Source organism: Pinus tabuliformis, chromosome 7 (assembly GCF_031772625.1).
Source record: "Pinus tabuliformis cultivar Carrire ecotype Pingquan chromosome 7, CPIR1, whole genome shotgun sequence".
NCBI lineage: Eukaryota > Viridiplantae > Streptophyta > Pinopsida > Pinales > Pinaceae > Pinus > Pinus tabuliformis.
In genome coordinates this window covers 1,685,365,401-1,685,389,225 of record NC_142293.1, presented here as the reverse complement: position 1 = coordinate 1,685,389,225, position 23,825 = coordinate 1,685,365,401, and the positions used below count along the sequence as shown (strand labels likewise).

At 34.5% G+C, this 23,825-nt stretch overlaps 1 protein-coding gene across 1 annotated transcript; it reads right to left on the bottom strand.

The window, feature by feature from the left end:
• Positions 1-631: 631 nt before the first annotated feature.
• Positions 632-3,611, bottom strand: LOC149254985 (endoglucanase 8-like). Its single transcript, XM_089454904.1, has 6 exons — positions 3,438-3,611; positions 1,732-1,944; positions 1,481-1,548; positions 1,168-1,237; positions 883-1,035; positions 632-748 (listed from the first exon to the last, which is right to left on the bottom strand). Exons 1-6 carry the CDS (start codon positions 3,609-3,611, stop codon positions 632-634), a joined length of 795 nt encoding a protein of 264 aa, XP_089311030.1.
• Positions 3,612-23,825: the final 20,214 nt, after the last annotated feature.

Below are 23,825 nucleotides of genomic sequence, written 5' to 3'. Positions count from 1 at the left end.
ATTTCTTGAATAAAATTATTTAGATATTGTCTTCAAGATCCATCACAAATGTATATATGTAATGTGATGGATCCTTTTGAATTTCTCAATAGAGACTTTTGTGAATAAAATTATTTAGATATTAATAGAGACTTTTGTGAATAAAATTATTTAGATATTGTCTTCAATATCCATTACAAATGTAGATATGTAATGTGATGGATTCAGAAAACAGATATCTAACTAACTTTGAATTTCTTAAATTCTGAAAATGTGGAAATAGATACACTAGTATGATAAGTTGTTATGGTCTTTTATTAAATATTTTGCAAAAACGAAAAATCCAATATGTATATGTACTTGTTTTTTGGCAAATGCAATCAGGTTGCTTGGTTCATAGATTTGATCGCCACATTGCAGGGATTGCTTGTATTTTGATAACAAATCACTGTATACTGATACAAGGAATGATATGCTTGTAGCATATTGCGTATTTGCACCATCTCTAACATATAACAATCCTCCTGTCCAAATGCAACATATTAAACATTGTTAAGGAGCTTAACTTTGAAACAATCCTCCTGTCCAAATGCAACATATTAAACATTGTTAAGGAGCTTAACTTTGAAACCCATAGCATAAGGGGAAATTTTCAATTACCTGGTGTTGTGGAAAGTTTGAAATGAGGACTTTCTGGAAGAACTGAGCAGAGAAATGCTTCTGCTTTCTTTATGTAAACTTCCAAGTTGGATTCTCCAGAGAAATATAGCTGCCATGTTTTATTATTAGTTTTATGATAGTGTGAGTAAGTTGAAGGTCAAGTGACAAGATTTCAAACTTTTATCTCAATTGACTAGCTTGAACATTTGGTAATTAATATGATTTATGTAGATATCAACTTACACGAGACATGAGGACTTGAACACCTGGAGATTTGAGATCCCAGCTGAAGTCAGATTCAGTGGAAGTAGAAAAATTCTGTTGAAGTATGTATTTGGTATATTTTGACAATCCAGTTGCCCTATACAGCCATGATGTTGCCCATGCAAGCTCGTCCTGCATATTGACCGAGGAAGAAGAATAAGGCATCATGAAGTTACTCATTATTTACTTTTAAATAATGGTGTGTTAGTAATTTGTATTTAATTTGAAAATATGTGTCATTATGGGGAAAGTATACATCATGGCCTGAGACAGAGCAATAGAAAGGGCATTCTCCATCATATGTTCCACAGTACTGGTCAGCAAAACGAAAGATCTGGAATAATACATTACATATTCAATTATGTGAATGTTATAAAAAATTGAAGGGGATATTGCTTTTTTAGATTAATTTAACTTTCAATTTGGAAGAGATTAATCTTATACCAATCTAGCTCTTTTGAGGAGGCGATGGGAATAAGGATTGTCAATGGTTAGAAAGACAATGGAGGAAGCAGCGAATGTTGCAGCAGTCTCTTCTGCAATTTCTGTCCCTGGAGTGGATTTATCTATTTTTTACAAAGTCCTTGGAGTGTCCGTTCTCTCTGGGTTCTGCCAACAGCTATGGTCTGCAATAGGATCTCCCACCTGAAAAAAAAAAAAAAAAAAAAAAAAACAGTTAAACATATGTTCTATGTAAATCTAATTATAGTATTTTCTATTCTCATTAGTTAAAGTTTGCCCCTAAAAATCAAAATCATAAAAAAAAAACTATAAATGCTAGTTAGTGTGAGCCTTAGTGTGATTTAAATGTTATAATAATTAGTTTACCTGAACCCATGGCTGGTTTTTAGTGGCACTTGCTTTGATGAAATAATCAGTACCCCACCTAATGGCATTCCTAACGTTCTCCAATTCTCTAGCTATTGCAAGTTCAACTTCATAGTGAAGGGCTCCCCATGTCAACATGGTAACTGTGAATGCCATGGGAATTCCATACTTCACATTATCCCCAACGTCGTAGTAACCTCCCACCAAATCCACCTGTTAGCCTCCTATTGCAATAGGTTTCATATTTCATGATTGGCATTGGAAGTGCCAAACATGTTCATGTTTTCAATGCTGCAAAAGTTTCATCTTTGAAGAACTTCAAAATTGTAATTTTGTCACGGTTAAGGGAAGGCCAAACAACTTAATCTTGGCCTCCCTAGGTTTAAATTGCTTGTTTTAGAAGATAGAGAATAAAGATCTGACCAAACTGTTTAATCTTGGCAGATTGTTAGATAGGTAGAGAAGCTAGGGTGTTCAAAAGCTTAATCTGAGCCCCTGGAAGTAATAAGGGTAGATTTAGGTAGGAGGATAGCCAAAAGAAAAGATGAAAAGTTGGGTTTGCTAGTTCAGGTGCACCCAAACAAAAAGAAGAAAAAATGTTAGGTGAGTAGGCGGGTTAGGTAGTTTTGAGGTGGCAGAATGATGAATTGTAATCCAGTTTTGTGTTTCAAAGTGCTAATCTACTTCAGATCACAAGTGCAAGGCAACTTTCCCTTGGAGCAACTCAAGCGAGGCATGACTAACTTCCACTTCTTCCTTTTCCCCAAATCATTCACTAATTTCCCCTTAAAAATGTTAAGATCTGCTCGATATCTTTAAAATTCATCATATTCCATAACCTTTGCCTAAGCAAAGATTTGCTTTACTTAGGAGTGCTCATATTTCTTCTATAAAGTCCTAATTCCCTTTTGTAGCCTAAGATTTCTATGCTCAGTGCTTTCTTCACAAACTCGATATTAATTCCTAACTCTATTATATAAATCCCTTCTTATTTCCCCTTCCCCTATTAAAAATATGTTATAAATCCCCTTTATATACATATCCCCTCCCTCTGGTTGAAGTATAACTATAAATATGCCTTGGGAATTACTAAGTTTATTTGAAACTTAGTAAGAACCCTCATTCTCCTCTTTAAACCATCTTGCAATGCTTTGGACCCCTTCCAATGCATAAAACCCCTTTTACTTCATAAAAACCTCATTTTCATGCATTGGACTTCTTCCATTGCATTAAAAATCCCCCTTCCGATGCATTAAAAACCCTTCCGATGCTTTATAACCCTTTTAAAGGCATAAAACCCTCCTCCAATTAGAAATCTCCCCCCTCCGACGCGATATCGTTGTCGGAGGTAGCAGCAATGTTGGCCCCATATATATATGCCCCCATTCCTCATGCTCCGATGCGATATCGCTATCGCATCCAAAGCGATATCACTATCAGGAGCCCTTACTATCGCATTTTCCCTTTATCCCTGATATATCTGCTTTTTTATCGTTTTACCGCATAAACCTATGTTTTCAATAAAACATATGTTTATCGTTAAACATTGCATTTCCGCATATTTATCCTTTATCGCCCTATATCGCATATCGCATCGCAATTAAATATAAAGCCCGCCCCCTAGACCTCCGCCGACACGATATTGCGATCGCGCGGCAACCATCCAATCTGCCCTTAGATCAACGGTCCAGATCTTATCACATCACTCCTATCGCTATCGCATATATAATAGCCATCGCCCATTCCACCCCCGATAGCCGATCGCCGATAGCGATATCGACGATCGCTATATCTGAAGTCACACATATATAAAAGCACCCGTCCCCCGATCCCCGCCGATAGCGATATTGCAATTCAATCGCAACCGTTGGATCTGCCATCACGTGATCCAACGGCCAAGATTAATTTTCCGCTACAGTGTCGCTCCCACCTCTGTTTTTCATGAATTTTACGTGTAAAATGGTCTTTTTCCTTACAAAGGAAACAAGGCTATTTTTTATATTATTCATATATATGCCTGTGCACGCTCAAGTTCAAAGGAAGCATGCATTCTTCAGCCATTTTTTATCACTCCAAAGCCCAAGTTTGCTTAGGACAACGAGCATGGCCCAGCACAAGCCATCAGTGAGCATTCCTCCACCATTTTTGCAATATTTCTTCAGTCTTGATAATATTTTGATCGGCCAAGCACCGAAACAGCTCTAAAGGCCACGGAAAACACAGCAGCAGCCAAATCTCACCATAAAGTGGCAGGCAAGGGCGATTTTGACAGTTAAAGAGTATCAGTGGAGAGAAAGGGTCCCGATTCAAGTATTAAAGTATATCAGAGTTGCGGCAAAATGTATCAGTTAGAGATTTTCAGTGAGAGACTTCAAGCCAAGGCAAATAAACATTAAAAGGCCTCCATCCAAGTCAAAGAAGCAGTAAAAGCCCATTAAAGGCTCATCAGATCAGAGTTAATGCGCATCAAAGCCACCTAAGGGCAGCGCTGCAGAAACCAAAGCACAGTTATGGCCAAATGAACAACACAGAGCCAAAATGACACCTCAAAGCCCCATTTTGAATGTTGTTGCCTCCAACGCAGTTTAAGTAGATATTTGTTACATTTATTTCAGGATAAGTTAGGTTAATCAGAGTTATTTCCCCAGATCTTCCCTCATGTTTGTTTTGTAGATATTTTTCCTATAAATACCACCCTGAGCTATGTATTAAGGGTTGGTTGGTTCGTTGTTTTTCTCATTCTAGACTTGCGTTGTAAGCCTGAAAGTTTTTATAATCAAATATTGTTGGAATATTTTCTTCTGAACTGGTTGGTTGTGGTTTTAATGGCTGAAGAGCTTAATATGGAATTCTCGTGCTTCCTCATGGTTCAATAAGTCTTTCCTACCTCTGTTTTTCAGTTTATATGTGTATGTATCATCTATATATCACAATCTAAGCTGCAGAAAGAAAGAATAGCTCAGAACTCTTTCTATATGCTCTGTGCTCAATTTTTGTGGTTTTATATGTTTTCCTCTGAATTAGTGATGAATATGCATACTTAATTGATCATGTTTAAGCTATTTCTCTCATTTCTGAATGCTGTCTAGGAATCCTTCATTGCTCCTATTTAGCCTTCATCCACTTTCCTTCTTTGGCTGGATGAGAGATCCTTAATTGCCTCTCATCCCCTGACCTCCATTTCATCTTAATTCCGGCATTTAACATTGTGTCATGTGTAGCTATCCTGCTCTGTATTCCTCTCTTCTACCAAAGAAACACACCCATCAGTTCACATTCATTGACTACATGCCCAATGGTCTGAACTTCTTACACTTTACATGCCAACTCTGTCTGAAAACACCAACCAATCCACCAAACATAAATCAAACCCATGCACATCATATCTAGCCTAAAATCACCCCTAAAACAAAGCTAAATCATAAAGAGAGAACCCTCTCTAATTGCAGGTAGGCTAGGACCTGCAATCTAAAGATTGGTCTATGGTTACCTCGGTCATATTCCCTTAGGAGTCAAAGAGAACAACCTGAGTGATAACATCATTGGCGACTCAACTGGGGACTGAATCATTTTGTTTATCATTGCACATCTAAATATTTGATCAGTTTGCCTCTTGAATAAAATCCTTGATCTGTTTTGAAAAAAAATCCCAAAAAAAATCAAAATAATCTCAAAAAATCTCATTCCCTGGAGAAGATCCCCCCTTTCTTCAGAATTATTTCATGTTTAGCTTTGATCTGTGACGATGGACAGAGATCAAGCACTTCAAAGTTAATTCATCCACCTGGCGACTCCACATCATGCTCATAATAAAGACTCCGCTGGAGAAATGAACCCGAAAGAACTATATGACCAGATCATGCTTTTGCAATGTATATTGTACTTTAAAGACGATTTTAGATTAGATTCTTATAATTTTCCTTTGGAAAACGTTGTTGAAAAGCCTCCTTGCGCATTAGAGCAGCAGTCTTCTAATGTTGTTAAAGATCATCATACATTCAAGGAGGAACCAAAAATCGAGCCCAGTCTTCCAATCCCTGTACATATTCCCGTGCCTCGTAAGGTTCCTGATAGATATAAGCCTCTCGTTTTGCCTCCCACGCTCAATCCTTTGCCTAAAGATCATCCTGAGTATCTCTCGAGATTTTATGGAGAGAATGGAGTTACTGCTCAAAAGCATATCCAAGCTTTTGAAGACTATCTTAACATATTTGAAGTAGAAGATGAGGATGTTAGTATTAGGCTTTTCGGCCTCTCTTTGCAAAGCGAAGTTAGGACTTGGTTCAAGACCTTGCCTGAGGCTAGCATCTCTAATCTTGAGTAGTTTCTCAAACTCTTCCTTGATAGATGGATGATCAAAGTCAATTTCCTCATGCTCATAGAAGAATATAATCAGTTAAGAACGCTTCCAGATGAAACGGTTCAGTAATTTTCCGACCGATTCAATCAAATTTATCATTCTATGCTTTTGAATATAAGACCTCCCACTGATTTAGCTCTATTTCATTATCCAAGAGCTTTTGATGCAGAAATTGAATATCGTTTGAGAGAAAGAAGCCCGTACACCATCAAACAGATGCAAGACATGGCTGTGGACGTGGAGGCAAATCTGAATATTAGAGAGGAACAACGCAAGGCAGAGCAAGAAGAAAAACTTCTTTATTTGTTAAAAGAAACAGAGGAAATGATGCAGCAGATCGCAATGAAAGTTGAATGTTTAGAGCACCAGAACACAACTATTTTGTAGAAGGAAAGTAGTGATATTTGTTTGGTCAATTTAGTGATGTCTAAATTGCAACTTTTAAATGTCAACCCGGGGCTCGTAAGCTGATGAAGTCAGGTGTACTATATGTACTTAGATAACCTTTTCTTAATCTTTTGTCGTTTTTATCTTTTTAGTTTGTTTTTTATTTATCTTTCCTAATGTGATGTGATGGAGATGTAATCAGCGAGTGAATGTGTGTGTTTGTGGCGACTTCTAAATGATTTCTTGGAATTTAAAGAGTATTCTAAAGAAAGCTTGAACAATAACTGAAATGAAATCAAAGCTTTAAAGGAAAGTAAAGGCATCAAATAAAAGACCAATGGCATCGGCCCAGTACCTCTACTGCTGATGAAAATGAAAATGAAAATGACATCTACATTAACTCAATTAAAACAAGAACAACCACTTTAACTCTTCAATTAAATCTTAAGCAATGTAAAATCTAGGTGACAAATCACACCACTTGATTTTCCCTTAAACTTTTTGCCTTCAGCTGGATTGATCATGTAAGAAAGAGTTATGAGCAAGTTAGCAATGTGAGTCTTAAAACAAAATAAACCAAGCTGCACTAAGTGATATTTTGTCTCTACTAAAGTTAGTTGATTATGATAAAAAGAGCCATCAAAAGATGAACAACTTGATAAGCTATGAGCAGAAAGTAAAGTGCAAACTAAAGTAATGATACTAATGAAAATCAAAAATAAAGATCAACAGTCTAGATAAGACGATCGCAAATGCCACTAGTTGTAAAAAGAGAAGAAAGAAAACTGTCCCGGGCTCCTAAGAAATCTGCAAAAACACACTGATCAGTCATGAACAAAAGTGCATAAATGTAAATCAGCATAATTCAAAGTTTATGTACAATAATATACATGTTAAAGGAAAATAAAATGCAGCAATTCAAACTGTACATTAATATACATGAAAATCAGAAAAAAGAAATGCAAGAAAATAAAGTAAAGACTACTGTACAGTGGCTGTAGCAGACAGGGGCCCTCCGCCTACTTCAACCAATCCAAAAGATCAGTTACACGCTTAGAAACAGAATGGTCTTCTCATGTATTAACAGCACATATGAAAAATACAGTGGGGAGCTTACAAAATGCTTATAACAATATGTCTCAACAGAGTTTACAACTGATTACAAAGACTAAAAGACTAACTATTCAGCGTTTAGAGACGCTTTATTTATAGCAGAGAAAGCAAACTAACTTAACGCAAACTGGGCTATTCTATCAGCTGTGTAAAAACACGTAATCTGGCACTGTCCTCGGATTTAGGCAACGGTCGTTATGGGCTATCAATCCTCTGTTGGATTCTTGTTTCCCACGGTCCTCGTGGGTGAGGAAGAGGCCAGTTGTTCTTTACGTGCTCCAAACCGAACACGCAGAGCCGTGCCACCGCCAATGACCTCCGTTTGACCGTTTTTTCTTCCGCGTTGACCACGGGTTTATATGACCAGTTTGGGTGGGCTGGAAGGACACACACCATGTCCTTGGTTCCACGAACTTTCCCATGTGGCTCTTCTACCCGGAGGACACCTGGAACATAGCATTTAAGAAAACAGCTTCGGAATCCAGGGTTGGCTGCGGAAACCGGGATCAGCTGCGGAAACCCTGTGTGAGCTGCGGAAACGCAGCACTTTGTACCAAAATTCTAAACCAACAACAGTCGTTAGCATAATTAGAAAATCATGTAAAAAGTCCTATAATACAATGATTTGAGCAATTTGATGAAAGAAATGAGTGGCAAAAGAAGGATATGAGTAGGAAAAGGAGGCTGAGAGGATGTGTAAAGAAGTGCAAGTTTGAGGCTCAACAATATTCACGAACAAACCTACCACAAATCAGATAACATATTCATAGATCCATATGTGAAGGAGCAGTGTCCTGATATTCTGTGTGAATATGATAGCTTTTCTCCTTTCAGTTGTTTGCCCAAATATGATCTGTATGATGATGATTATGCACCTCAAATCCAAATCAGCCTTGCAGAGGAATCAGGTGCTATTTTGGCAGAAAGCAGTGTTCAGGTTCAGCAGCCTGAAATCAGTGATCGGCTTGCTCATTTCAACTATGAAGAAAAGGAGGAAAATGCAGAGAATTTTGATTTCAGCGAAGGAACTTTACCTTTTTGTTTTGAATCTTTTCAGTTCATTAAGGATAATTATCATGCAACTCGTAGTCAAGTGTCATCAAATGTTGATATTGGCCATCTAGAGGAGAGTCAAATCCTTGCTCCTAATGCATTACCTCTAGATTTGCAGCCCCAAAGTGCCACTGAATGCCAATTCGAAGAAGACTTGGAAGCAGCAGTATGTAATCAAGTGATCCAAGTTCTTTCCCCGCCGCTTTATTTTCAGTCATCTGAATTTTTTAAAGAGAGGAAGGAGCAGCAAGTGCAAATCAGTCAAGTTCCTTATGAGCCTGAATGTAACAAATTGCAAGTATCCTTCCATGTTCCGTGTAATCCATCAGCAGACAGACTGAGTGATGAAATAAATCAGTGCTCTTCTCCATTAGCAGGCTGTAAGGCTCAATATCAAGATGCTGGTGATTTCCCAATTCAAAGGCATGATAGTCATCCTAAACCTTTGTACAGCTCTTTAATTCAGCTCAGCAATTGTGTATATATGTTGCAGGACCCTTTTGTACAGTGTTTAGATTCAGCAAAGGAGATCAGGACTTTTCTGATCTTCTCAATGGTTAACAAAGCTACATCAGATTGCAAGATCTCCATTTCAAGCACCAACAAACACAAGCAGCAAAGGTCATTGATGTTTATAATGCTTAAGTGGCTGCATTGGCTGTTTCATTTCACCTAACCAGCAAAGTAAGTGCTGATTAGGGTGAGTAGGATTTTTTTTTGTTTTGGACAGTAGCTTGCTGCAGTTGAAGCCTGAAGTGAAGGCCCTAAGCTCCTCAAGTGTGCTATCATATATACAATAAAGCAGCCAACAAAGGGAAGTTTTTAGAGTACAACAAGAATTGAATAATAAGGCCATCTGACCTGCTGTTCTTGACTTTTCACAAGGAAAAGCCATCCCCAAGTGGAGCCACTGTTAGCCTCCTATTGCAATAGGTTTCATATTTCATGATTGGTAGTGGAAGTGCCAAATATGTTCATCTTCTCCATGCTACAAAAGTTCCATCTTTGAAGAACTTCAAAATTGTAATTTTTTCACGGTTAAGGGAAGGCCAAACAGCTTAATCTTGGCCTCCCTAGGTTTAAATTGCTTGTTTTAGAAGATAGAGAATAAAGATCTGACCAAACTATTTAATCTTGGCAGATTGTTAGATAGGTAGAGAAGCTAGGGTGCTCAAAAGCTTAATCTAATCCCCTGGAAGTAATAAGGGTAGATTTAGGTAGGAGGATAGCCAAAAGAAAAGATGAAAAGCTGGGTTTTCTAGTTCAAGTGCACCCAAACAAAAAGAAGAAAAAATGTTAGGTGAGTAGGTTGGGTAGGCAGTTTTAAGGTGGCAGAATGATGAATTGTGATCCAGTTTTGTGTTTCAAAGTGCTAATCTACTTCAGATCACAAGTGCAAGGCAACTTTCCCTTGGAGCAACTCAAGTGAGGCATGACTAACTTCCCCTTTTTCCTTTTCCCCAAATCATTCACTAATTTCCCCTTAAAGATGTTAAGATCTGCTTGATATCTTTAAAATTCATCATATTCCATAACATTTGCCTAAATAAAGATCTGCTTTACTTAGGAGTGCTCATATTTCTTCTATAAAGTCCTAATTCCCCTTTGTAGCCTAAGATTTCTATACTCAGCGCTTTCTTCACAAACTCCATATTAATTACTAACTCTATTATATAAATCCCTTCTTATTTCCCCTTCCTCTATTAAAAATATGTTATAAATCCCCTTTATATACATATCCCCTCCCTCTGGTTGAAATATAACCATAAATATGCCTTGGGAATTACTAAGTTTATTTGAAACTTAGTAAGAACCCTCATTTTCCTCTTTAAACCATCTTCCAATGCTTTGGACCCCTTCCAATGCATAAAACCCCTTTTACTTCATAAAACCCTATTTTTCATGCATTCGACTTCTTCCATTGCATTAACAATCCCCCTTCCGATGCATTAAAAACCCTTCCGATGCTTTATAACCCTTTTAAAGGCATAAATCCCTCCTCCGATTAGAAATCTCCCCCCTCCGACGCGATATCGTTGTCGGAGATAGAAGTAGTGTTGGCCCCATATATATATGCCCCCATTCCTCATGCTCCAATGCGATATCGTTATCGCATCTGAAGCGATATCGCTATCGGGAGCCCTTCCTATCGCATTTTCCCTTATCCCTCATATATCCGCTTTTTATCGTTTTACCGCATAAACCTATGTTTTCAATAAAACATATGTTTATCGTTAAACATTGCATTTCCTCATATTTCCCCTTTATCGCCATATATCGCATATCGCATCGCAATTAAATATAAAGCCCGCCCCTTAGACCTCCGTCGACGCGATATTGCGATCGCGCGGCAGTCGCCCGATCTACCCTCAGATCAACGGTCCAGATCTTATCGCATCGCTCCCATCGCTATCGCATATATAATAGCCATCGCCCATTCCACCCCCGATAGCCGATCGCCGATAGCGATATCGGCGATCGCTATATCGGAAGTCGCACATATATAAAAGCCCCCGTCCTTCGATCCCCGCTGATAGCGATATTGCGATTCAATCGCAACCGTTGGATCTGCCATCACGCGATCCAACAGCTAGGATTAATTTTCTGCTACAATGTCGCTCCCGCCTCTGTTTTTCATGAATTTAACGTGTAAAATGGTCTTTTTCCTTACAAAGGAAAAAAGGCTATTTTTTATATTATTCATATCTATGCCTGTGTGCGCTCCAGTTCAAAGGAAGCATGCATTCTTCAGCCATTTTTTATCGCTCCAAAGCCCAAATTTGCTCCGGACAACGAGCACGGCCCAGCACAAGCCATCAGTGAGCATTCCTCCTCCATTTTTGCAGGATTTCTTCAGTCTTGATAATATTTTGATCGGCCAAGTGCCGAAACAGCTCTAAAGGCCACGGAAAGCACAGAAGTAGTCAAATCTCACCATAAAGTGGCAGGCAAGGGCGATTTTGACAGTTAAAAAGTATCAGTGGAGAGAAAAGGCCCCGATTCAAGTATTAAAGTGTATCAGAGTTGCAGCAAAGTGTATCAGTTAGAGATTTTCAATGAAAGACTTTAAGCCAAGGAAAATAAACATTAAAGGGCCTCCATCCAAGTCAAATAAGCAGTAAAATCCCATTAAAGGCTCATCAGATCAGAGTTAATGCGCATCAAAGCCACCTAAGGGCAGCGCTGCAGAAACCAAAGCACAGTTATGGCCAAATGAACAGCACAGAGCCAAAAGGACACCTCAAAGCCCCATTTTGAATGCTGCTGCCTCCAACGCAGCTTAAGTAGATATTTGTTACATTTATTTCAGGATAAGTTAGGTTAATCAGAGTTATTTCCCCAGATCTTCCCTCAAATCTGTTTTGTAGATATTTTTCCTATAAATACCACCATGAGCTATGTATTAAGGGTTGGTTGGTTCATTGTTTTTCAGACTTGCACTGTAAGCCTGAGAGTTTTTATAATCAAAGATTGCTGGAATATTTGCTTCTGAACTGGCTGGTTGTGGTTTTAATGGTTGAAGAGCTTAATATGGAATTCTCGTGCTTCCTCATGGTTCAATAAGTCTTTCCTGCCTCTATTTTTTTAGTTTATATGTGTCTGTATCATCTATATATCACAATCTAAGCTGTAGAAAGAAAGAATAGCTCAGAACTCTTTCTATATGCTCTGTGCTCAATTTATGTGGTTTTATATGTTTTCCTCTAAATTAGTGATGAATATGCATATTTAATTGATCATGTTTAAGCTATTTCTCTCTGAATGTTGTCTAGGAATCCTTCATTCCTCCTATTGAGCCTTCATCCACTTTCCCTCTTTGGCTGGATGAGAGATCCTTAATTGCCTCTCATCCCCTACCTCCATTTCATCTTAATTCCAGCATTTAACATTGTGTCATGTGTAGCTATCCTACTCTGTATTCCTCTCTTCTACCAAAGAAACACACCCATCAGTTCACATTCATTGACTCCATGCCTAATGGTCTGAACTTCTTACACTTTACATGCCAACTCTGTTTGAAAACACCAACCAATCCACCAAACAAAAATCAAACCCATGCACATCATATCTAGCCTAAAATCACCCCTAAAACAAAGCTAAATCATAAAGAGAGAGCCCTCTTTGATTGCAGTTAGGCTAGGACCTGCAATCCAAAGATTGGTCTGTGGTTACCTCGGTCGTATTCCCTTAGGAGTCAAAGGGAACAACCTGAGTGATAACACCACCTACACAAAAACACAGTAAAAACCATACGAAACATCATTGTATCTTTTCAGACTTGTTGAGGATCTCGACTACATATTGAATGCACAAATTATTTGGATGGAGAATGTTGATGGTACCCTAGCAAGCCTGTCACTTTCAAGGAAGAGCCCTTAATTCAAAATTAAGTTGTGGTGAGTTTTCTAATGTACCAAAGTTATCAGGAATTGGTAGGATATGGACTAAATATTATATTCACAAAATTATTTGGACAGAGAGTGTTAATGGGATCCTTTAAAGCGTAGCAAAGTTTAGAATTCATTGATGGGTCGGTATTTAATTTACCATTGCATCAATAATCGAGAGGACTTGCCAACCAAGACATGGATTTGACCGTTCAAATTTTTATCAAGAATATCACCACCTTACTTTAAAAACTTAACAAACTTGGTAAAAAATATCATTATTACGTTTTATCATTCCATCAAAATTCATTAGCCAGTTTTCTTTTTAACTTACAAAGCTATAGCTCTCTTTTAGATTTTTGCCTGGCTCGGGACAATAGTTTGTAATCATGGAAAAATGAAAATTGCTGAGTAGCCATAGAATCTAAAACACGTATTGATCTGAAAGTAGAGAAATTGAAAGTAGAGCGATTGGAATTAATAAGGATACAAAAATATCTTTAATACACAATGTTGAAATACCTGCACAGACAATAAGCTCAATTGAAATTGTAAATGAGCGTGGGGTACATTGTACATTCAAAGAACAGAAATAATGAAATATTTTCACAGACAATATCTATTTCAAATGTGCTGCCAATGCCCAGATCTCAATGATAATACACAATGTTGAAATACCTGCACAGACAATAAGCTCAATTCAAATTGTAATTGAGAGTGGCATACATGGTACATTCAAAGAACAGAAATAATGAAATATTTTCACAGACAATATCTATTTCAATTGTGCTGGCAATGCCCAGATCTCTGTGATAATGTAAAACTCATCACTCAGATCGAGAAGTTCAAATAATAAAAAGGGTGAAATTTGGTGGGCAAAGTGCTCATCATGGGAAAGGAAAAAAATATAGTTATTATTTTGTAATGATAATCTAAACCCCACTAGTAAATCTAGACAATAAGTTTAAATAAAGTGATGGAATTTAATGGGATAACAAAAAAACTAATTACTGTTTTGAAATGATAATCTAAATCCTTATAAGTAAATCTCTAAATTTAGACAATAGGTTTAAATAACGGCATGGAATAGGAATTTGGTTACCAAATTATATATATATATATGAAAGGTGGTTTTTTTAGTAGAGTCATTTAGAGATTTGTTTTCGGAATTTATCACATAAATTATTTAAATGGTTAATATTTAGAACTATTTTAAAACTTACTAATATAGTTTTTCAAGACAATTAAATGAGCCACATTAATTGATTAGAAATAAATTTAAATTTAAATTTAAATGATTTATATAATAGATCCATAAACAAATCTTTGAGTTTTTTTAATTTCTTTGAACACACAAACAATTTCATTTTTTTAATTTCATTTTGAAATTTTTATTTTTAAATATAATTATAAATAAACACAGAATGCATTTCATTTTGAAATTCCTACCTTTTAATCATAATTATAATTGCAACACAAGATACATTTTACACGGCACAAGTAATGACAGAACAGAAATAATGAAATATTTGTACAGACAATACCTATTTTTATCAGTTTGCAATCATAGTCAAAATACCCCAAACGTAAAACAAATAAACTAGAAATGGCTTTAGCCATTACGGTAGAGCAGACCATAATGATAATGAAACCAGTTTACCAGCAACACTCCACTAACTTCACCAGTGAAACAAATCTGATTTAGCTTGACCATGGCCAGCTCAAAATATAAAAATCTAAGGCAGGCAATCCGTGTTTTTTAATTGAAAAGGCTGCAAATTTTCATGGGAGTAGTCTCTAGACAAGTTTATATGAACTATAGAATCCATTAATATTATTTTGTCATTGTGCAAAGCATTCAGACTTAGATGGCAATACCAAAAGGAGTAATTATATTACTACATTTTGCATGTGTCCATCTGTGACAGCAGAATCTCCTCTCCAACTGATCCTGTTCCTACTAGACAGTTTTCCTGAACGTTGAGCTTCCAGAAACAGAATAGATTTATGCAGAGAATCTTTGTAATCAAACTCACCCAACACAAATTGCAGATCAGCTGACAGCACTGTAGCAAGAATTATGCAGACAAACCTTCCAACAGTGAGCCTTTAACCCATTGCTGCTGCAACTGATTGCTAAACCCCAACAAACATAAACGACAACGTGCAGACAAAGCTACCAAAATTGGTGGGTATATATATTTACTTCTCCACGTTGGTGTAATGATGCATAGAACTGATTTGGACTCAAAGAATAAAGTGAAAAAGCAGTGGAATGTTTTACGTGGGGTATCTGCAATTTGGAAGGACAAGATATTGGCTCATTTCAAGGACTAAAGGAAGTTTGTGAGTGTCGGTTGCCTGAGATGGGCCTGAGATGGGTAGCACGTAGAGGAAGAAAATCCTCTCAAAAACATAAACCAAATGCCAAATAGTGACACTGTCGGCTGCCTCCAAGGACATCATAATCACAATTTCTTTCAAACCTTACAATAAGCACAAGGTAGGGTCATTAACACTTAATTTTAAAAATACAAAATGTTACTACAAAGTTTGTGCACTAATGAAAATGTAGTCAAATTTTTACAACATTAATAATAAGAAACTTTGATTTCCCTTTATATAATAATAAAGAATCTATTCATAAAAGCATTATTTATTTAGAAATTTACTAACTCCACCTATAATTATTATTATTATTATAAAGTATATTAATTTTTCATTATCTTACTTATATAATTAATTACAATTATAATTATTTAAATATTCTAGTGTAATTATCACTTCTTCTTCTTTTTTCCCTTCATTCCATATGAGAGTGTCTAGAATTAAAATGGTTATCATTTAATCATGTAGATTATTCGTAATATTTTCTTTTTATATTAATATAATTGACACTATATCATTAATATATTTATATATTAGTGATGTCGAAGTATCTCTTTAAGAGTCTACCAGACTTAAGAGGTCTTACCAAATTTACTAAAAAATAAAGTGGATTTCTTTAATTTAATTTAAGATATGATTAAGGCATTTGTTTTCATAATTAAGATGTAATAATGATTGATTTGAGAAGTGGAGGATTAATTTACCATCTACATAATATTCACTATTTGAAGTGATTTATTGGAGTTAGAGATTTTAGGCTTAGATTGGATATTTCTATGTAGGGATAATTTGATCCATACTTAGTGAATCTCAACAAAATTGGCACCTTGTATATAATAGAGTCCTGAAAACAAGGGTAGAGAGTGAGATAGACAGAGAGAAGAGAAGAATAAGATAGAGAGTGGGTGTAAGAAAAGGTTTGAGACGCCAAGAAGGGAGATTATAGCAATATTTAACAACCCTCAATATAACAATTTATTAAAATTGATGATTTGATTTTGAATGTTATTCACAAGATTGTATGGATATTTGTATCTCATCTCTTGTGGGAAGGTCTCTTCAAATATTATTGAATATCAATGTTGGTCATGTTAATAAATGTTGAGCAAGAATACTACGAGATGGTGTGTTGAATTTGCAGTGGAGTCTCTCTCACACAATCTTTATGTCATGTTTTATATGAATGCTTGGGTTTTTACATTCACTATGTAATGTCTAGATTGGCGAGAATGTGAGAATTGTGAACGTAAAACGAGATCATTTTTAGCCTTGTTGCAAGGAAAAATTGATATTTCATAATGAATGATCAAGAATCGCTATCGTCAGCTCTAATTCGAAGTTACAGAGTAAATTGTGGTTACAGCACAATTCGGAGTCGTCAATCCAGACTGGAGTCAAGTGTTATAACATTACCTTTTTGCAAGTCCAAATTCATTTTATAAATAGTTCATTAGATGGAAAAAATAAAGAATTATTTTGTCAACAATCTTCGTCATGCATACTAGTTTGCAACATAGTATCCAAGTCAAGGAGCATCTAAGCTTCATAATTGTTGGTAATGTAGATTTCACCTGAGTCTGGATTGAAACCACATCCCAAACTTGAGTATCTAGAGTGTACCCCACAACAAGGCTTTGAGGTCATGCCATAAAGAAATATGGTTCAAGCCTCATCCAAGCCTTCCCAAAGTGTGTCACATACAACTGATCTGGATTCCTAGATTTTCAGATTGAGAAGTTATATTCAAATTAAAGTGAAGGCATGTGAGTTGAAGCGATAAATATGGGCTCAGACAAAGATATTTGTATCAAGGTTATATTTGAATTGGAAGGAGATTATTTGGGTCACAACATATTTGGATTAAAGAAAATGAATTCTGTTCGGGGCATATATCTAGGTTAAATAAAGTATCCAGATCATTAGAAAAAAATCAGGTGTGGACCCTGTAGATTTTGGGAAGTGCACCAAAACGTTATTTGGGTTGAGACATATCTAGGTCTAAAGAAATCCAAGTCATCGGCAAGGAACTTACTAACAAATTATCCCAAATACAAGTGGAACTTTGGAAAAATGCTAAGTCTTAGTGCTTGGTTATGTGGATAGTGCATATTACACCCTTGGAGATTAGGGCTTAGAAATTCAGTGTTTTAATTTAATATAAATTTTAGGATTACACTAAGAAATTTGGAATGAAGAAAGGGTAAATTTGGGAGATAGATGCATTGGCATCAATTAGATAGATAATAAGTATTTTCAATAAAAATAAAAATAAATATTATAAAAATATATCATTGATATTTATATAGTATAATATTATTTGTATGAGGTGAATTTGATGAAAGAAGGACAAGGGGTGGGGTGGGATGACGAAGTCCCGCAAAGCTAGGTCATGCATTGTCTTCTACCAACCCATGACATGTAATACTAGGTATTAATGGGATGACGAAAGTCCACAAAGCTAGGTCATGCATCATCCTTTGCCCAAATCATGACATGCAGTACTAGGTACTAATGGTAACTTTCTAGTCCTATATCATGGTTCCTCCATTGTAGCAATGTCATGTTCATTTATCGATTAACATGGTTTTCAAGATAATTATATAAGGCAATGATACAACGATATGTTTAATCAATTGGTTTTGGCTGTGGGGAATGTTTATTACAATAGGATCGACCCTTGCATGCTCTAAAATATGGCTCTTCTCTTTCTACTGCAAGTTGATATATCGTCTCCTTTTAATTTAATTTAATTTCAAAGGTATTTTCCCTTTTTCAATTTCTCCTTAACCCAGCTACATAGGGAATTGCAACCAGAGAACTTGCTCAGGATTTTTTCAGCTTTGCCTCCCCTACAACAAGAAATGTGATAATGCAACAAGAAGTTGAGGTTAAAATTAAGCAAGAAGTGGTGAATTATGAAGAGGTAATGAATGAAGCTACAAATAGTGTCCCATATATGGGAACTAGCCACACTCATGAAATGAAGTGCCATAGAATATTGCAGCTATACTAGCATACCAAAACATTGATTTCTTATGCCCTCACCAAATAGAGCACAAATACTTGCGAGCATGACTAGGCAGAGTAAAGAAGCAAGGGTGTCTTCTTCTGCCTCTAAAAGTTGAAGGAAAATAAGTAGTGAGGATTCCTTATCTATGAGACCAATCTAGTTTCTAGGGTAAATCCTATTTACATCCCTCCGGATGCTTCAACAACCATAGCTTACAACCAGGTTTAATTTTACTATCTATAATTTTATTTTTGTTTTATGTATTTATAGGTTTGATCAACTCATAAAGATTTTTTATTTTTAGAAATGTTAATATCTCTTATCAAATTTTGGAAATTTTTTATATATGGCAGTGATGACCTTGTCCAATTTTGATGATGCCTAGTTTCTTTATGGGTAGGCTTAAAATAGTAGTTCACACGTTAGGGCCATCTAGTGTTATGGTCTTATCCATTAGCTACTAGCATTGGCTTTGTAAATATGGTATAGGAATTATATATATATATATATATATATATATATATATATATATATATATATATATATATATATATAATTTAAATTTTGAGTGCAATAGTATATTGCAATATCTATAATTTGGGTTGTTGGGAAGATTGCTTGCTCTCATTCGGGCCAGAACTCAATTTTTGGGAGTGACATATTAGCATGTTGTGATAAGGATAGAGAGTTAGACACCCTAAAATAATATTCACTTTAGTGCTCCTTAATTTTGTTTAAGTCACAGATTATTAATATATCTAACCTCAAACTATTATATAAAATTTTGAATTATAATGATAGTCATATATTGCTTTATAACTTAATCTAAATCATTTCAATAAATTAATCATTTTAATGATTAAAACCATTATTAAAAATATACATACTTACTTCTATTTTTTAAAATAATTTAAAATATAGAACATATGCATGTGTGTAAAGTTCAATGAGAACACTTTGTCATTTGAAATAGTGCAGAATTTTCAAATAAACAATGTGGTAATGATTTTTTTAATTTAAATAAATTTTAAATTATGAAATGGTTTTATTAAATATTAATATTATTAATTAGTTAATAAATTTTAAATTTTTAAAAGAGATTTTTTCTTTTTGGAGAGATCACATCGAATAATTTTTTGGAACTAAAGTTTTGAATCCTCTAGTGTGGTTCATTGTCAGAGCAAAAGTGGAGTATATGATCTAACATTAACCATATATATAGGTGTAGATGTTTCAGAGAAAACAAATTCATCCATTAGAAAGTCAAAAAAAAAATCAAAAAACAAATTTTTTTATTTTTTTTTATACGTTAAAAAGTCAAAGTCAAATGAAATCAAATGTTCAAAACAATCATGTATTGAAAATAATAATAATAAATAAATAAATATATATGCAAATATGAAATGCTAAAATTATGGAGAAAATAAAGGAAGTCAAAAGAAGGATCAATACAAATTATTAAAAACAAGATCAGTGAAAAAAAAATTAAATAAATAAAAAATTGTAAATAAAAATAAATTATAATAATAAAAATTAAATGAATAAGTAATAAAATTAAATAAAAAAGAGACTAAAGAAATAGGCAATTTCCAAAAAAAAAAAACTAGGAATAGAGAGGAGGGATCAATTGCTGCTAATTTTCCAATCTTCATCCCTATTCAGATTTTTATCGTGCTTCTCAATTCCTAAAGCCTCCTTGAACTTCCTATTATGGAATTATCAATTTTGGCTAAAACACTAGAATCTTCAATACATATGTGGTGTTTAGTATTAGACGCATGCTCATCTAAGGCAGACGAGCGGGATCTATTATGCCTAATATCTGCCGCATGCTCTTGGATCCTTTGCTTGATGGAACAACCTATTTCTCCAATATATGGTGTTCCACATGAGCAAGGGACTAAGTAAACACCATTCATATCTTTGGGGTCAACATGATCCTTGATTGACTTAAGGGAGCTACGAATAGTGCTGAGGGGCTTAAAGGAAGCATGCACCTTATTCTTACACAGAATGTGTGCGATCTTGTCAGTGGTTCCCCTTATGAAAGGAAGTTGCACGTAGTTTTCAAAACCAAGGGGATCCTTTTTTGGTTTAGGTCCGAGGCTAGCTTTTCAAAAAGATTTGAGACCTAGGTGTCTATTATAGCCATTATCTTCAAAAAAAAAATTATATATATATATATATATATATATATATATATTAAATTAAATTAATTTTATATTACATTTTATTTAGTAAATTAAATTACTTAAAATTATCTATATTTATAAATTTTAGATAATATTTTATTTAATATTCCTTGATGAGGTGTTTAGGGCTGAAGGTGAAGTGTCAGTTAGAATTCGGGCTAGGGTTCAAGGCCTCTCCCCCTCCTAACATGATAACGGATTAGTGAGTACAATAAACTCAGTCTTGGTAGTGATTCCTCCCTCCTTGCAAGATATATTGCATTAAACTCACTCATGTCAATGCCTCCACAAACTTCGTGAAGGGTGTTATCTCCAAGCTCGCTAAAATGATTTCCATTTTCATTTTTTCCAATTCCTCCCAATTGTTTCCACCTCCCAACATGACTCTTGCTTGCAACTCCTCTTGGTTCTCCTTTTGATAGCTTCTCTCTAACTTTCCTCGTGCCCTCATTAACACTAATGGATGATGGAGGACATGCATAGGTGATCATAGACATAGCCTTTTTCCTCAAGGAAAGTATTAATCTCTTCTTCGGCCTACACTTTGTTCATATTAATATTTCATCTTTTTAAAAGTAAGTATAAAGTACGGAAATAATTACCATAGGAAATCTTCTTTATCTTAAATTTCTTAGTAAAGTTTAAAATTATTTTAGTGTTGATAATTGGGTCATTTTTAGTCTTTTCGTTTATCCTCTTTAAAAATAAGATACCTAAGTCCCTCTTAGGAACAAAAATATTTTGGTGGGTATGAATTTTATCCATTTTTTTTATTGTTAGGTCATTGATTAACTATAGAGCGATCACGCTATTGCATTATATTTTCTGTATTAAAAATATTCCAATTCTTTTATGCATTTCCTAGATTAAATTTTGGTTTCAGATCATTTGTATAATAAATTTGGCTGGTGTATTTTTCGCAGCCACTACCAAGGCGGCTGAGGAATACATCAATATGTTTTCTTGTTTTTTCCTCTCTTTCTTTCTATTCGAGCTGACATTATTGAAATGAACATTATTTTTAAGCGGGAACAATAAGATGGGAATTTATTTTAGTGGGTATTATTTTAGTGGGTATGTTTTCTAGTTATTTTTAGAGAACAAATAAAATGGGAATTTACTTTAATTTTATTTATGTTAATTTTTTTATAAAATAATTAACATATTCATATAAGTTAAATGGTTGATAAGGTATCAAAACACTTACTTTAGAATTAATCTCACATTATTTTCAAAACAAATTATCAAAATTAAGTAAATTATATTATTATTATTATTAACAAATTAATTTATGAGTTAAATATATATACACTTAAAAAGCATGTAACAAGGTGATTATTCATTCCTACTTTACTATTGAAGTTTTTAACCTATAAATAAGCTTGGTTACAATACCATAGCTTAATAGTATCACATGTCCAAGAAACCATAACTCTTGTTCATATGACATTTTTTTTAATTAATTATTTTAACTAAAAGGTTAGAAAGAAATAAGTAATTTTGAAATAAATCAAAGCCTTTGATATGTGACAACTACTAAAAATATTCTAGAATATCCCATTGAGGTTAAATTGCTTCCACCCACCTAATAATTATTGATAGTTAAATTAAAATTCTAAAATCCATATTCCAAAATATACATGCATATTAGCATAATAAATTAATTTTTAAGTGTCTTTTTTATTGTTTCAATGTATATGGCTATGGAGGAATCATCTTCATCTTCTAAAGTGAGTGATTATATTATTATGCACCCTTTTATCATATAGGTTTATATTTTTGTTTTTGAATGTTTTATCTTATGGTGATCTATATTAGATCATTATATTGTTTATCATCCATTTTTATGCTTTGATAGTGGAACTAGTGGAGGAATCAGCTCACAAAACCATTTTTACTAACAAGACCTAGTTTGGCAAATTGGGGTCTGAAACCTTCAGGGAGTAGTTTGAGGCATAAATTGATATTTTTTGGAGTAAAAATTTGTTGCTTAAGCACCTCATCTACTTTTATTATTCTACACACAAACATTTTCAACGATGCAAGAATTGCCCCAATCAGAGTTCATATGCAAAAGCTATGTCACTTTCAGAAAATGGCTTTCTTGTTTTAACCACCATAAGTCATGTCAGCGCCCATTATTCATGGAAAATGGGCTAGCCACATGATCATGATGAAGAAGTTTCTAGAAGAGTCAATGTTGTAACACTAATTAAGATTTGGGGAATCAAATTTAACAACCAATAGGCTATCAAGTTGTGTTATAATTGGGTCGCTGGCTGGAAAAGGAGTTCCATCATATTCGAGTGCATTTTTTCATAGATGAGTATATAGCTAAGAGAGGATAGGAAAGAGAAAACAGAGAGGATCTGTGCATTGCAATATCCCATGGGTCATACACCTCGCTTCTTTGTACTTGTATCCATTTTCTATTCAAGGAAAGAGAGAAAAGCAACCACACCTTCTAGTTGAATTGTCTCCTCAAAAAGTTTCCCAGGTTATATCTTGTGTTAATTTGTGGTTTGTGAGTTTTATTTCATTGTTCTCTATTTTCTACATAATTATAATTTCCATGCATATGCAATAAATAGTAATTTATCGATCCATAAATCTAAAGAAAAATATATCTTCAAATATAAATTTTGGATTTTAAACATAATATTATTGAATTTATTGTAATACATTGCACTTATTATAATACATTGTTTAATAAAATATTCGTAACACTTTACTCATATAAAAATAATTTTTAATCACTTAAAAGTTTTATTCCCAAAGTAAAAAAACACTCTTATGATACAATTTTCACGCCCTAAAACAAATAAATAAATAAAAAAAAATTGACATGTTTCAACTATTAATTTTCAGATGTTGTAATAAGATGAAATGCAACAAATATATATAAAGGGAGCTAGCTTTTGTTTTAAAAAATACTATAAAACTTATGAAACTTTAGCTTTTTTAACCATGGAATGTCTAACTTTATAATGTAAATGATGGTATTTTTACATTAAAAAATGTACTCATATAAAGCACCATTCATATTAGTATAATAGCATTTTTGAATTTTTTTAATAATAATTTTTTTCTAGTTATTAAATTCAACAAAATCCTAATGGAAGGCAAGTGAGGTGAGGTCATTCTTGAATCCGAAGGAAACATGAAAAAAGCCTTCGAGCGATAATTTAGAGAATGAGAATGAA